The sequence below is a fragment of the Pimephales promelas genome, chromosome 25, assembly GCF_988280905.1.
Source record: "Pimephales promelas chromosome 25, fPimPro1.hap1.1, whole genome shotgun sequence".
NCBI lineage: Eukaryota > Metazoa > Chordata > Actinopteri > Cypriniformes > Leuciscidae > Pimephales > Pimephales promelas.
Window position 1 is genome coordinate 20,233,499 of NC_142793.1, and position 16,705 is coordinate 20,250,203.

Consider the following 16,705-nt stretch of genomic DNA (forward strand, 5'->3'; position numbering starts at 1 on the left):
GTTATGTATTAAATAGAAATACTTTATTTTATTGTTTGACCATAAAACATATTTACATTTCTTAAAGGGATAGCACACCCAAAAATAATAATTTTGTAATAATTTAATCACCCTTAAATCGTTCCAAACTGGTATGAGCTTCTTCCCCTTATTTGAACACAAAGGAAGATATTTTGAAGAATGTTGGTAACCATTGACTTTCCTACTATGGAAGTCAATGGATGCCGTCAACTGTGTGGTTACCAACATATCTTCCTTTGTGTTCATCAGAAAAAAAAGAAACTCATACAGGTTTGAACACCTTGAGGGTGAAAAAGTAATGACAAAATTGTATTTTTTAGGTAAATTATCCCTTTAACACAAGATTTCTAGCAACAATTTCTTTCTTGTTCTTTGCAGATGCCCATCTATGATAGTTTACTCTTAACCAAACTGTCTGTAACTTAACTTCTTTATTCCTCTCTGATTTCGGAGTCAGTGATCTGGTAGCAAACTTTATTATTGCCGTCATTGTCCTTCACAGTGTAGACAGAGAGGCAAAGATCCAGCCATGGACGTTCTTCTGCAAAGAAAAAAAGACATTCTCTTACTCTAAATATTGAAGGAATGTAAAGAAAAAAAAATCATTAATTTAGGAATGAAATCTTTACCCAAACTGCTTTGTGGTGGTTTAATTGTGTCGATGATGGTCTGAATCTTGTCCTGCAAATCCTGACTGCCTGAAGCATCGACAGCAGAAACATGGAAGAACTTCTCCTACAAAGAAAAAGACAGAGACAACCACTAAAGCCTATTTCAAAAGAGAAAATAGCACCCTCTGCTGATCAGGTAATGCACAGCTATATTTGTGTGTTTTACAACTTTAACAAAAAGAAGTCATTTAATGCAACTGACAAACGTGCACTTTTTCCAGATATTTAATGAAATGGCATTGATATACTCACAGCGTTCTCCCACAGCAGAGCCTCTAATGTGTCAGTCCCATCGTCCAGTTCAAACTGGATTAACAATCTGTACTGCATCAGCTGAACTCCCAGAGCTGTGACAGAAACAGATGAACTGCCCAAATATACATGTGGAGGAAGTGTCCAAATTGAATCGTCCAATTGAAACGATTGGCTATGAGAGGCGCATTTGATAGACATTCGTAGCACCCAATAAACGGCTTTGGGGATTTGTAAACCACGCCTCAAATACGAGAATATGAATGTGGTTTCCAGGCCCTCTGATGTTAGCCAAGCTATCCCATTAATAATGAAACCCAATAAATAGAAATCTCCAAAGTGAAAAGTAACTTGTTTTCACATAATGCACTTTTAACTACACCTGTAAGACTTAATACCTAATAAAACATGACAAAAAAAGTATTGTTTTACTCTTAATTTCATGTTATCATCTCCATAGAATGTAATTTGGAAACTGTAACCAATCATTTACAACTGGGGATTTATTTTTGTTTTTGCTTTAAGCGTTGTAATTCTCAATATTCTTAATAAATATAACCCATCTTTATTAAGTAACACAGGTCCCATACCCAAGACTATATTTTGCCTCTTTACTATATTTGGTTTCTTAAAAAAAAAAAATTACTCTTGTCCAATTTTGTCTTATTATTTTAATAGTGTTAAAAAGTGTGTATAATGTGCTTTAAATAAACAACAGCCTCTACAGCACCCTAAAGAGGACTGATTATATTTAGATGATTTCCCTCTTTTCATTAGGGTTGTGCCATTCTGAACTGAGAATGTAGTTTTCAATTCTTGAAATTGAATTGAGGAAGCAAACATGATGCAAAATTGTAATTTTAATATGAAGAAGAAAAAAAATGTAATAAACTAATGTGTTAAAAATTGATTTAATAATACTGTAGTGATTAAGGAAACGAGTGGGATTAATACGCACGCCCCTTAATCAGAATGAATGGAAGCGTCTAATTAAATGAATGTGTACAGCTGATATGGGAGGAGTCGAGGTCTATTTAAGGGATGGTTTTGGAGTATTGCGAGAGGAGGTCCGGGGGAGCTCACACTTGTGGGAAACGCTAGACGGCCGCTCGGGATAATTAGTGTCTCCGGCGGTGAAGATAGGCAGCTAGTGGGGGGTGATTGTGCTAGGTAGTTAGGGTTTTGAATATGATCCAGGATAGGGGAGCTCCTGACCGATGTGACAACTCAAGTGCTGCGCCTACCAAAGTGTCTCAACCTCCTCACTGAATGTGGACTGCTTCGTTCGCGGTCGATTAAGTGTGCGCCTGGTAAAACGTTCTCATCCTCATCGGACGTGGACTGATCTGACTTCCGGCCTACAACCTAAATCAAGGGGGGTAACGTGTTTTAACAGATGAAGTTGTATTTTAGCACTTAATAAAGAGTTGTGTGCGTAATTGCCATCTGTGTGCTGGTCTCTGCCTTCTTTGAAGTTCGTGCGGTTGTTACACTGGTGGCAGCGGTGGGAGATAATCCCTAACGATTATACAACAGCCGAACGATGGAGGGCAGGGATGGGCACCGGGTTGTGTCTGGAGCGTCTGACGCTACTCCATCTACCTCTGCAACTGGCACTGCGCTTTTAACCACAGCTGCATCATCAAATGTACCTATGGCGCGTCCGGTGTTTATGCCGGAGACCTTTACCGGCACGGGCCGGGAATGGTCTGATTGGAAGGAGCAGTTTGAGATGGCAGCTGTGGTGAATAATTGGAATGACGGAATGAAACTGAAATTTATGGCACTTTTATTATCGGGGCGCGCTCGAGATATTTATAGCGGTCTCTCGTTAGAAGCCAAGCGCAGCTATGTTTTATTGAAAGACGCTTTAGGTAAATGTTTTGAGCCATGTGAAACTGCAGAGTGGAATCGGGTTAGTTTCTCGTCCCGCAAGCGCTTGCCAAACGAAACTTTACGTGAGTTTGGTAATGCACTGCGGAGGTTGGCGACTAAGGCGTATCCCTCAGTAGGTGTAGATACACAGGATTTGCTGGCCAGAGATCATTTTATTGCACATGTGGGAAACGGAGAGACTCGTATCCAACTACGTAGTATTAAACCTATCACTCTAGAAGAAGCAATTAATATTGCAAGTGAATTCGAACTTATTCAGGGGTTAGAGAAATGTACGATAACCCCTGATGCTCGAGTGCGTGGTTTGCATATTTCTGCAACAGAGAGTAAGGTAGATGCACTGACTGAGGTGGTGGATACGCTTCGTAATGAGGTTCAGATGTTACAAAAATCGGTGCAGCAACTCCGTGAGGCAGTTCCCACATTAGTAAGAAATCACGTCGTTGAACCGTCAGTTATGAGTGGGGTTGGGAAAAGGCCGGTGCAACCATTAGGAGGCGGGTGTTGGGAATGTGGGTGTAACCGACATATTAGGAGAGATTGCCCTTATGTGCAGGGAAACGGGAGGGGGCAGGCACTATAGGCCGGATGCCTGCCCCAATGCAAGATAATTTTTTTCAGTTGGCCTCATCGGTCCAGGGCAATTCTGGGATATACCTTGCTGCTAAATTAGGTGGGTGTGATGTCAAACTTCTTATTGATACAGGCGCTCAAGTTTCAATAATCCCAAAACAGAGGTGGTTGACCATTACGAATGGCGGGGCTCACCTCGAACGTCATGAGGGTGTGGTTCGAGTAGCCAATGGGGGGAGGATGTTGATTTTGGGGCGCTGGCAAACGGTATGCCAATTCGATTCTTTAACTCTCATTACGGAGTTTCTTGTGGCAGATTTGGAGCCCCAGGAAATTCTGCTTGGCTCTGACTTTTTGCTAAAATATGGCGCTATTATTAATCTCGATCAAAAGAGCTGTCGGGTGATGGGCAAACAAATTCCCCTTTTGTTCGGCAATAACGGTATGCAGCCCTGTGATGTGATGGTGCATGTTGATACACCTGTTCCACCTCGCAGTGAAGTTTTGATTGTAGGGGCGGTGGAAGGGACGTCAGATAGTTTCCAGGGCATGTTAGAGCCGTCTTCCTCTCTTTATAACCATTGCGACCTTTTGGTGGCAAGGGTAGTGTGCAGGGTGGAACAGGGTATTCTGCCCATCCGTGTAATTAATGTCACTGATGACACGCATATTTTAAAGCGTGGAATGAAAGTGGGTAAGTTATTTTTTGATGTGGTGGTAGAGGGAGGGGACGTGGCTAGGGATAATACATCTACATGCTCCGTGGATGCGCTTATAGAGCGGCTAAATTTACATGAAAGGGGCTTTGGGGAGGCTGAAACGCGCGCGGTGCGCGAGTTATTGTGTAAGAATTTGTCCGTTTTTAGTCTAAATGACACAGATCTAGGGCGGACAACGCTAATAACGCATCAGATTGAGACGGGGGACGCTAAACCTATTAAATTGCCCCCGCGTCGTGTTCCTCTTCATCTGCAAGATGAAGTGACTGAGCATATTAAAGATATGCAGGTAAAGGGAATTGTACAGCCATCGTGTAGTCCGTGGGGCGCGCCTGTGGTCCCGGTACGGAAGAAAGACGGGACCCTTCGATTTTGCGTTGATTATAGGCGGTTGAATGATGTAACGCGGAAAGATGCGTATCCCTTACCGCGTATTGATGATGCGTTGGATAGCCTTGCTCATGCCCAGTGGTTTTCCACCCTCGATCTGGCCAGTGGATACTGGCAGGTCGAGGTGGACCCTAAAGACAAACATAAGACCGCTTTTATAACACGGCAGGGGCTATTCGAGTTCAATGTTTTAAGTTTCGGGCTGTGTAACGCGCCAAGTACATTTCAGCGCCTTATGGATTTGGTGTTGGCGGATTTACAGTGGACCACTTGCCTTGTCTATTTGGATGATATTATTGTTTTTGGGAGAACATTTGGGGAACATCTACAACGGCTGGATGAGGTCCTCGGTAAATTACGCCACGCGAACCTGAAGGTTAAACCATCTAAATGTTCTTTGTTTGCTTCTCAAGTCCGTTATTTAGGGCACGTTATATCGGCTGAGGGAATACGAGCGGACCCAGCTAAAATAGATGTGGTGAGACAATGGCCGGTACCTAAGAATCAAACTGAAGTTCAGAGTTTCGTGGGGTTGGCATCTTATTATCGGCGATTTATTGAGGGGTTCGCTGAAATTGCGCGACCATTACATCGCCTAACTGAGAAAGGTCGAAAATTTAAATGGGGGGATGAGTGCCAGCGGGCGTTTTCACAGCTTAAAACCGCATTGGTGACAACGCCAGTTCTTGCGTATCCCGACCCGCACAAGACATTTATTTTAGATACTGACGCGAGTGACATGGGCATTGGTGCAGTGCTGTCACAAGAGATGGATGGCTTGGAGCGGGTCGTGGCATACGCGAGTCGAGCGTTAACGAAACAGGAACGCCGTTATGCGACCACGAAAAAGGAGTTGCTTGGTTTAGTGGTATTTACTAAATATTTCAAGCATTATTTGCTTGGGAAAGAATTTATATTACGCACTGACCATAGCTCCTTAAGGTGGCTCCATAATTTTCAGGGGTTGGAAGGGCAGCTGGCCAGATGGATTGAACAGTTGTCCAATTTTCAATATAAAATCGTTCACCGCCCGAGAAATAAACATGTTAACGCGGATGCGCTGTCACGCGTGCCATCATTTGGCGCTAAGTGTGAAAACGTTTCAGATTCACGTCTGGAGGGGGGCGTTTCGGTTTGTGCGGTAAGAGAAATGCTTTCTTCGGGGGAGATTGAGGATGAGCTGGTGGGGGCGCAGAAGAAAGATGCCACTTTACAGATTGTAGAACAGCTGTGGTTGCGGGGGGAGGAGGGGCGCGTGGAAGCACAGACAAAAGTGGAAATGAGAGGGTTTCTGCCCGTGTGGGATCAGTTGGACTTTGAGCAAGGGCGGTTAGTGCGTAAACCACCCCTTAATACAGATGCTGCATCAAAAATTCAGGTGGTCCTTCCGAAGGTGATGGTTCCAGAGGTTTTGGGAATGTTGCATAATTCTATTACGGGGGGTCATCTAGGAGTGCAGAAATTGCAGGCAAAAGTGAAGGATCGGTTTTATTGGCCCGGGTGGTTTGAGGACGTAAAGAAGTGGTGTAGGGAATGTACGGAATGCGCATCTCGTAAATCCTCAGGGAACGTTCGTGCCCCGTTGCAGCCGTCTTTTGTCTCTCGGCCTTTCGAGCGTGTAGCGTTGGATATCTTGGGCCCTTTGCCCGTAACTGGAGAGAAGAATAAGTATATTCTGGTAATTGGGGATTATTTCTCAAAGTGGACAGAAGCGGTTGCACTTCCAAACCAAGAAGCAGAGTCCGTTGCTAAAGTTTTGGTACGTGAGTGGGTGTGCAGATTTGGGGTCCCACGTAGCATTCACTCTGATCAAGGTCGAAACTTTGAATCAAAGTTATTTACGGAGTTGTGTGCTTTGTTACAGATGCATAAAACAAGAACTACATCTTATCATCCGCAGTCGAATGGGATGGTGGAAAGGTTTAACCGCACTTTACTTTCAATGCTGTCTTTGTTTGTGGATAGTAATCAGCAGAATTGGGACACCCTCCTGCCATATGTTATGATGGCATATAGGAGTAGTACACATGCTACCACAGGATTTTCACCATACAGAGTTTTGTTTGGACGAGAGATTGTTTTGCCTGTGGATGTTGTTTTGGGAGTAGGGGAGACGGAATGTTTTGATTCGGCAAATGAGTATGTGGAGAAAGTAGCGGAAAGTTTGTCTACGGTGGTGGAGGCTGTGAAAGCACATCAGCTGAAAGCATCGGGAAGGCAGAAACAATATTTTGATCTAAAAGTTTCCCGTCAGTTTTATACGGAAGGGGAATTGGTGTGGGTGGAAAGTAGGGTGCGTAAGCGGGGGCTGTGTCCAAAGTTACAAAGGCATTTTGTGGGGCCGTTTGTTGTCATTGAGCGGGTTACGGATGTTTTGTATCGAATAGTCCCGAAAGAAGAAGAAAGGCCGGAGCGAGTCGTGCATTTTAATCGTCTTAAGCCATATGTTTGTAATTTATTTTCAGGAAGGCCGGGATTGCAGAGTGTCGGGGGGGATCGAATGGCGGCTGTGGCTGGGGAAAGGAGTGTGCTGCATCCTGACTCTGCGCTTCTGGCTGATCCTGTGCTGCATCCTGACTCTGCGCTTCTGGCTGATCCTGTGCTGCATCCTGACTCTGCGCTTCTGGCGGACCCTGCGCTGCATCCTGACTCTGCGCTTCTGGCGGACCCTGCGCTGCATCCTGACTCTGCGTTGCTGGCTGACCCTGTATTGCATTCTGGTCGTGTGTTGAAGGCTGTGATGCCTTCTGTTTCCACTTTGCTGCCTGCCCCCGCAGTGGAGGTGGCTGTACCGCGTGAATCTGTAGTCCGTGAGTCGCGGTCTGGGACAAAGAATGGATTTACGGAAGGACGGGGGTCGCGGGCTAGGAAGATACCGGCCCGGTTGATGGATTATGATTTATCTGCTTGACTCGAGGACGAGTCCTTTTTGCCTGGGAGGGGGGTAGTGTAGTGATTAAGGAAACGAGTGGGATTAATACGCACGCCCCTTAATCAGAATGAATGGAAGCGTCTAATTAAATGAATGTGTACAGCTGATATGGGAGGAGTCGAGGTCTATTTAAGGGATGGTTTTGGAGTATTGCGAGAGGAGGTCCGGGGGAGCTCACACTTGTGGGAAACGCTAGACGGCCGCTCGGGATAATTAGTGTCTCCGGCGGTGAAGATAGGCAGCTAGTGGGGGGTGATTGTGCTAGGTAGTTAGGGTTTTGAATATGATCCAGGATAGGGGAGCTCCTGACCGATGTGACAACTCAAGTGCTGCGCCTACCAAAGTGTCTCAACCTCCTCACTGAATGTGGACTGCTTCGTTCGCGGTCGATTAAGTGTGCGCCTGGTAAAACGTTCTCATCCTCATCGGACGTGGACTGATCTGACTTCCGGCCTACAACCTAAATCAAGGGGGGTAACGTGTTTTAACAGATGAAGTTGTATTTTAGCACTTAATAAAGAGTTGTGTGCGTAATTGCCATCTGTGTGCTGGTCTCTGCCTTCTTTGAAGTTCGTGCGGTTGTTACAATACATATTTTTTATTTATGAATGAGTCATTAAAAATGCTAGAATTAAGAAGAGAAACTGACATTAAAAAAAAAAAATGTTGCACCTATAGAAATGTGTTCTTCGTTAATATACATTTTCTTATACTGGGTAAATTTTTATTTTATTAAATTATATTAGATGTCCATTTGAATTTTCAAAAGTTATCTGAAAATATGGTGCATACTTTGTTTTGATTTCTGTATTAATAAATAGGCATAATTACGCCAAAATGTTACCTTCAGCAACCTTCTGTCCATCATAGGTCTCCATTCCAGCAAACACATGGTTTTTAAACGTGTTCAGAGAGCACTGCTTACACCTGAGACACACACACAAACTCAAATTTAACTAAACACAAACGTGATCGCATCCTTCCCTAGGGGTTGTAAAACTGTGTTTACACGATAAGAGATGTACTGGGGATTTTAAAATGAAGTATGTACGTCCGTCCTCTTACCCGTAATATCTTTTGTCTCTGGAGAACAGGAAGGGAGCTGTAAGATCCATCAGGGCCATCCTGCCATTCTCTGATCTCACGGGAACCAGGTTTTCGTAATTGCGTGATAACGCGCAAATCTCGTCCAGCGTCGTTCCTGTAGATACAAAGCTATATTTTTTAACGTACGACACAAATATATATTAAAAAAAGCTTTTGTTTATAGTTGGACGCACCCTCGACGAATATCAGATGCATGTGAGTGCTTTGCCCCACCATGTCTCTGGAAATGTGCATTGAGATGTTTCTGCCGGCTTCTCTAGACCTCACTGATGAAGTGGCGGCCCACTGCACGTCGCAAGGCCGGTTCTCTCGCGCAGACTCCCGAAAGACTTTAGCAACAGCGCCGTCATCGGGAACGTCTTTCCTGTGACATACAAACAAACAAAATGTACACTACAAATTAAAAGTTTGGGGCTGGTAAGATTTTTTTGTGTTTTTGAAAGACTTGATTTACTGATTCAGTAATCAGTTCTTTCTTTTGGGAGAAGATAAATCCATTTATCTGCACTTTAATCTTTGAAACTTTGCAGACCATTTACATTCACAAACAGTTATATTACCTTTCTTGTAGTGTAATACTCGAAAAAGCATAATAGGGCACTTTAAACAACTAACGATTAAGTATAAATTCAAGCTTCTCGGTACCTTCTTCTTTTCATGGATGCGAGTCAGGAGCAGGTTGCAGAGTGTCAGACTCACATTGTTTTACACTTGGAGCAGAAGAGCTTCAGGCACTGGTATAACTGCTGTGGATGGTACTTCTTCACCCGGGCTCGGACATGACATGACAGTGGCGGGGTGGAGCGTTTCACCCGGGCCAATGTGAGCTGCTGCGTGTCGTGCTCACATGTCCGCACTGAACAATCACATGTCAAAATATTAGTATTGTCAGAGCTGTGGCTTAGTGGTAATAGGTCACCATGAAACATCTTTTCTTCTCTATTGTAATGTATATCTAACCATGCGTTTTATTTAAATTTTTTTTTACCTGTATAAGAATGTCCTGTATCTGCTTCATCTAAAATGAAAAAACAACAACAACATTATAATATATAACATAATAAAACCATTTACATATTACAGATTGTTTTTTTTTTTTTTTCATCTATGGTGGAGAAAAAGCTTTGAGAAGTCATACATAAGTGATATATAAACCTAGTAATATATCTATACCTGGTTCTTCATCATTTGGCAAGACTAGAAGGAAACATAAGCATACAGATGAAGGCCAGCTGAGCATGACACAAAACTAGACATAAAATGGAAAACAAAAAGAGGCACCACCAACCTACAGCCTCTGGCGGTGTGTACCAAATCTCCAGTAACGTGCCATCATTCACTTCATCATACTCATCCAGATCGACATGATTCTCTAGCACGCTGAATATTGATCAGTAGAGACAGAGAGAAAGAATTCTTTGAATTTGAAAGAATATTTTATTTGGCACCAAAATACTAAAGACTTTGTCAATTATTCTTATATATCAAGACCGTGTGTGTATGTATATGTGTGTATGTATATATATATATAAACACTTACACACATATACATACACATACATAAGTACAAAGTAACATAATGAGACAAAATAAGGAATCTTTAAGATTCTGCACTGTGTTAACATCCCTAATCAAATTTGTCATGCTGTAATGAAAATTTTGTAAAAATTATACAAAACAGGCATTTTCAGTGGTCTTTAGACTCGCCTTTTGAGGGACTGTAGATCAGGGCTCTCTGCAGGAAGGCTGCGTAAACCTCGTCCATACGTCGACCCCCCATGCAGGTGGAAACTGAGATGTTCAGCTTGATCAGGCTGCTGGTCCGGAGCTCGCTGAAGGAGTGAACGGAGATTGTAGAACCGCAGGAACGTGCCGGGCTAAAGGCAAACACAAGAATGTTTTCATTACAACATCAACTTCTTCAATTCTAAAGACTGATGAATATGAAAATTCAGGTCCTGTCACAATATCTTTCTAGAATTCAAGTCGAGACTTTGATTATACCACTCCAAAACTTTTATTTTGCTTATTTTCAGCCATTTTCAGACAAAGAAAATGGTTTGCAACCCTTTCCGAATTGCTGTATCTCAACTTTCTGCTAAACCGTTTTGAAAAATGTCTTAATGCAACATTCTGTACCTAAATATGTTTAAAAGAAGCCGCTTCTCTCTCTATATATAATAGGCGGTCTTTGTTAATTGTCCTAAAACTAATCACCTACCCAAAAGGTAGCGGTTTTCCTTTGTTTCAAGTTACTAAGGGGGCAATTACTTTCACAGGGTTTTCTCCTATTAAATAAATGAAATAATGAATTTGAAGATATGAAACCATTCAAAGAGAAATACCCAATTAAAAAGAGAATCAGGATGCAGTAAATATTTGTTTACAGTACTAACTAAATAAAAATTAAATGCATCACCTGTCCATAGCTTGTAATAATTAGGATACATTTTTTTCCAAGTCTATACTCAACAAGGCTGCATTTATTCGATTAAAAATACAGTAAAAACAGTACTATTGTGAAATTTGCAGAAAAATTGTGAATGTTTTCTACTTATACTTTAAAATGACTACCATCTTCAGTCACATGATTCTTCAGAAATCATTATGCTGATTTGCTGCTCGAAAAACATCAATGTTGAAAATAATATTTTTGTGGAAATTGTTCAAACTCAAAAGAACAGCATTTATTTGAAATAAAAAATGTTTTCTAAGATTATAGACGTTTTTACTGTCACTTTTGATCAAACTTAAAATATATCTCAAAATTGTCACTGAATAAAACTTAATTTCTTTAGAAAAATGTATTTAAAAAAAATGTAAAAACATATAACTTACAATACAAAAACTAATAAATACTTTGACCATTTTCTTCATCTCTATTCTAGTACTTAATAATTATCAGTCCAGCAGGGGGAGCTACGGCACTAGAGTTGAGCAACAGAGTAACAACATTACAGTAAGGAATGAAGGAAAAAAAAAAAAAAAAAAAAAGTTGGTCCCCTGAGATCACTATGAGCAGCATGAAGACAGACAGAGACCGAGAATCACTTAATGAACTCTTGTGCAACAAGATTGTCTTCATATTAAGGATTTTAAATAGACACGAAGTGGATATGATATCAAAACGCCTCTAAACAAGATGGTGTCAGATTTCTGTTCAGCATTTATAATCAGGTTCTGGGAGTCCTCCTATTGCTGTACACTTTTGACGTCATATATGGGGTTTCGGGCGAAAGCCATCTCTTTATTTACTTGATTTTACCTCCAAGTCTTTGTTTGTCCAGAGATTTGAAGTAAGCCATAGTGCTGGCATTCACAAGAACTGGTTGGATGCAATACAGCCTCTAGACAGTGCTTCTAAACAGCCTAAAAAGGCACTGTAATGGAGCCAACCAAATCATTTGAATAAACGGAATGGTGGCATCAATTATTCGGCATCAATATTTGATTGAAACAGACTTATTCCATAACAAGGAACAAGGTAAGGTAAACATATCCAAGAGTGCAAATTTGATTCAGCTCATTAACATCTAGCTTGATAAGCTGACAACTGAAAACTGGGGTGTGAGATTGGAGCTATAAAGAGAACTTGGGAGTGTGGCTTGATAAAGTTGGCCTTGAAGAAACATGGTTGGATCTATTGAGAACCAAATGTTTTTCATCACATCCAACAGCAAAAACAGACAATCCAGTCTCACTAAACTCAGTGATTTCTTCTGGACAGACAAGACAAGAATTGACCATAATGTAAGTTTGTTCCACCATTATTTACAAAAAAAATCATGAGATATGAGAAATACACTGTAGTCTTTTCTTGAAAAGAAATAAATGGATATGCTGTACCATTTTTTCCCCAACCATTATCATCATTACTTTCTGATTTTGAATACACTAAATACTAAACACTAAATAAATTTGAATAAACTAAATAACTTCAAAAAGGGAGAGTTTTTCAGTGATGTCATAGAGAACCATTTTTGGTTCTTTCTCTAAAGAACCTTTCAGTGAAGTTAGCCATTTATCTTCTTAGTCTGACCGAGGAAACTTTTTAATAATTGAAAGAACCTTTTTCCGCTGTAAAGAACCTTTAGTGCAGTGGTTAAATTCCAAGGATGTTAAAAGTTCTACATAGAACCAGAAATGCAAATAAAAGAACCAAAGTAAAGGTAAAAAAGACAGAAAAGAAATAGAAAAATCAGTCCATATTTACTCACCATCATGCCGTTTCAAACCAATGATCAATATATAAAAATTTTACTGTTAAATCAGTGACGATAGTTGCGTTACTGAAATGCTGGTTACTGTAAAAAAAAAATTATATATATTCCTCAGATATATTTTCAACCAGTTTTATTCATAGAAGTTCAGAATGTTGTGATATTTGGAATGTTCTTTAATTAATTGTTTATGTACCTATTAAAATGTATTTCATTATCTTAATTTTGGTTATACACTAATTAAAAACATTTTCATGGATGAAAATATTTTCAGTTTCACTTTTAAAAAAAGAAAAGAAAACCAAACTCATTGATTTTAAAATCTATAGAACATTTCCCCAACTTAGTTACCATCAAAATCCACTTTACAACCCCCATCTGATGTTTCCGCCTTTGGAAGACAAAGGTGATTGTTTAAAAGAAAAATCAATATAAAAAGAAAAACACACAGAACACCCACCACACACCCGCTTATGCCGAGTTCAGACTGCATGATTTTAGCCACGATTTTGGCTCGCCGACAGGTTTTGAGAAATCGCCGACAAATGCCCGAAATCACAGGCAAATCGGCGCTCGTTCACGCGAGTGACAATCACGCAGTGTGAATGAACAAAGACGCGAACTGAGAGAATCACCGACGAGTCGCCGACGCCCGTGAGATATTTGGCATGCTAAATATCTGGACCTGTCGGCGATTCAAAATCCTGCTGTGTGAAAAGTGTTTTGACTGAAAACTACATCGGCGATCACCGGCAGCCAGTGAGAGAGCAAGATACAGAGCAGCAGGGAGTTCGGGGAGGAGTTATAGATCACATATCAACACGATATGGCATTGTTTCAACAAAAAAAGCTTCTTCTCGGTCTATTTGGACACAATAAATGGAAGAAAAATTAGTAGAAATTTGGCAGGAGCACTCGTGTCTGTTTCACCAGCTGTACCACAACCGGGTCGAAAAAAAAAGTCTCACGTGAGAACTCCGGTCTTGCACGTGTGGTGTCGCAGGTTGTTTCCTTTTCATATCTCACGCGTGTTTGTTGTGAAATGTAGTTTGCGTGCCGCGTGCTAGACAGAGTCTGTCGGCGATTTTTCTAAAGTCATGCAGTGTGAAACCTTCTGTCGCCGATCCATCGTCCAGTGTGAATACAGCAGTGACTGAATGCTGGCCAAGATAGTCATGCAGTGTGAAAAGAGCAGCGACCTGACTACTTTGAAAATCGTGCAGTCTGAAAGAGCCATTACTGGTGGAGAGGAGAAGCCAATCAGTACATATGGTGATGATTAGGAGGCCATGATGGACAGAGGCGAATGGGCAAATTTGGCCAGGATATGCCGGGTTAAACCCCTACTCTTTCGAAGGACATCCTGGGATTTTTAATGACCACAGAGAGTCAGAGCCTCGGTTTAACGTCTCATCCAAAGGATGCTCTTTGACAGTATAGTGTAGAATTCATTTTCAAGTGTCTATTAATGGGTATAGCGACAGTAACGTCTTCAGCTAGTCAGCTTGAGATCCTTTCCGTCTAAACTGGTTATATCTCTTAAGCCTCGTAGTGAAAATTTTATGAGAAGTAGGATCACCATATTCATCCGTGTAGTCACGCAGAGCAAATGTTCTTCTGCAAAATACATGTAGTTCTGTTTTAGAGTGCCAAAAGCTACTTAGTGTACTTTTAAACGGCTATATTCATTCGTTATTGATGTCAGTGACGATTGGTCAGCACAACCGTTTCTCTCTATTGTACGGCTTCAGAAGACTTGGAACATAGCACACAAAGTTGCATGAAACACTTTTATGATTTACTTGCAAGCCCCAGTCCCAACTCACTTATATTATATGAAAAAGGAGCTTCTATGGGCATCTAGTTTCGCAGAAAATGACATGGACATGACAATTTAAATCCCATCCCATCAGGCTTGCAACATTTTCCTTGAGAACCGACTGAAAATAAAGCCAATGGTAGAGACAAATCTACATACACTTGGTATTCTCCTACTGGAGCTCACTGCACGGTTGGTTACGCACAGCAGGGGAAGGAGCCGGGCTGCTCGGCACAGGTGTGCACAAGCTGGCGTGAAGCTCTTCTGACGGAGCTGGCAAAAGCAGCAGAAAAACGCCGATGTTCCTCAACTCTCAGATCCTACATGGAAAATTCCATTACCCCCAGCTTTGTTGATGTGTGTGGCTGGATAGCACAAACCTTGTCCGGATCCTCATCTATATGGAAAAAAACGAATGGGGCCGGGGAAGCACGCTCCGTAAACAAGAAAAGATGCCTTTCCTGCAAACAAACCAATTTCCGTAACATGTGCTGGTGAAAATGAACAAATAGAAGCAAAGCGCACTCTTGAGAAAGTATTTTGTAAAAACGTCAAACAATTATTCAAAACCCACAAGGTTACAGCCTAAGGTACATGAATAAATATAATAGATATTACAGGTAACTCACTGAAAAACATATGGCGCTGACCAGATGGGAGAAAAAAGCTCAGTTTAGCAACATAATGAAGTGTTTCATGACCAAAAGAACATACCCTTGGATCATTTATCATTTATGGATATGATTTGTCTTTTATTATATTTAAAATTATTTTATATGGTAATTTATTACTAGTTTTTGGGTGAATTTTAAAAAAATATATTTACTGCATATTCCAATTTTTTTTTTAATGGTCATCAATAAAGAAAAACATGAAGCAAAAATAATTGTAATTTTCTAACTATTGCTTTAATGTGTGATAAAGGTCCATTCATAATCACTTGTACTTCCATAATGTGACTACTTCAGATGCAGAGCAAGTTACTATATTTTGACAACTATTCCAAAAAAAACCCCCACATTTTTATAATAATAATATGGAATATAATATGGAATAATGTGTACTACAAATGTTAAAGGGGTGTTCACTTTAACCTGAAATTTTTCTTTAAGACAACATACTCCATCATAAAAGCCTTGTATTTTTATTTTTCTAGTCCAGGCTAGAATATGGACTGCCAAGAGGGAGAAAAAAAAAAAAAAAAAAAAAAAAAATAGCCGTGCAGATTTCTGAAAGAGTCTGTAACTCTGCATCTATTCTTTCTGCTCTCCATCTTTTCAAAGACTCGCAGCATTTTGTCAGCAAATACTGTGCTTAAGACAGACCCTCCATTGTCTGACAGCTGACAATTCCTGAAGTGCCCTACCACATGCTTGCACAAGTCATATTTAATAAGAGTGCTTAGAATATTATATATATATATATATATATATATATATATAAACACATGCATATATACATATACATGTATATAGTGTAAAATAAGTTTACTTTTTTTTTTCTAGATGAGTGCGAGAATTAATTATTTAATTTAAAATATGGATGGGTCATGACGGTTAATAGCCTATATATAAAAAGCAGAATGCTTAAAACAGCATGCTGTGCTTGAATCGTTACATAGTAAAAAAAAAAAAAAGGGATACACAAATATAAAAATTCTGGCCCATTAACAATAATTATTTTAATGTTTTGACAGGTAAAACATAAATAGCCAACATTTAAAAAAAAGCTGTTTTGTATAAATAAATAAAAATTAAAACACTAATTTTTAATGCTACAAATTAATTTATGCATAGCATCACAAATGTACAGTACATAAAAAAAAGAATATTCATTTTTAGATTTGCAAAAGATTAAACAGCATAAATTATTAGTCTTAAAGATTAACTCTGAATGAGTATTAGAAAGCAAATGTATTCTATCAAAATAAGATAAATGAGCAGTTACACATAAATCAAGGTTTCAACAGTTTTTTGTTGTTGTTTTTTCTAGCAATGGCATAAAATAACCTTTCTGAGATCAGTTCTTAAAAGAACAATGTTTACTATAAAGAACATAAATCTAATTTAATTAACCATTTAAAACTTTTGGTGGAGTGGAAAGAT

General features: G+C 40.1%; 1 protein-coding gene across 2 annotated transcripts in view; it reads right to left on the reverse strand.

Annotated features, from left to right (window-relative positions):
• Window positions 1-8: 8 nt before the first annotated feature.
• Window positions 9-16,705, reverse strand: part of pot1 (protection of telomeres 1 homolog) — a 34,653-nt gene continuing 17,956 nt past the window's right edge. The window contains exons 11-21 of one of the 2 annotated variants that reach the window (XM_039658065.2): window positions 10,269-10,438; window positions 9,850-9,941; window positions 9,735-9,758; window positions 9,550-9,579; window positions 9,261-9,417; window positions 8,735-8,925; window positions 8,520-8,655; window positions 8,299-8,381; window positions 945-1,039; window positions 651-756; window positions 9-562 (exon numbers count right to left, since the gene is read on the reverse strand). In XM_039658065.2, coding sequence (XP_039513999.2) covers window positions 453-562; window positions 651-756; window positions 945-1,039; window positions 8,299-8,381; window positions 8,520-8,655; window positions 8,735-8,925; window positions 9,261-9,417; window positions 9,550-9,579; window positions 9,735-9,758; window positions 9,850-9,941; window positions 10,269-10,438 — 1,194 coding nt within the window. In that variant the 3' untranslated portion in view covers window positions 9-452. The remainder of the gene's footprint in view (window positions 563-650; window positions 757-944; window positions 1,040-8,298; window positions 8,382-8,519; window positions 8,656-8,734; window positions 8,926-9,260; window positions 9,418-9,549; window positions 9,580-9,734; window positions 9,759-9,849; window positions 9,942-10,268; window positions 10,439-16,705) is intronic. The other variant, XM_039658066.2, reaches the window with a different exon arrangement.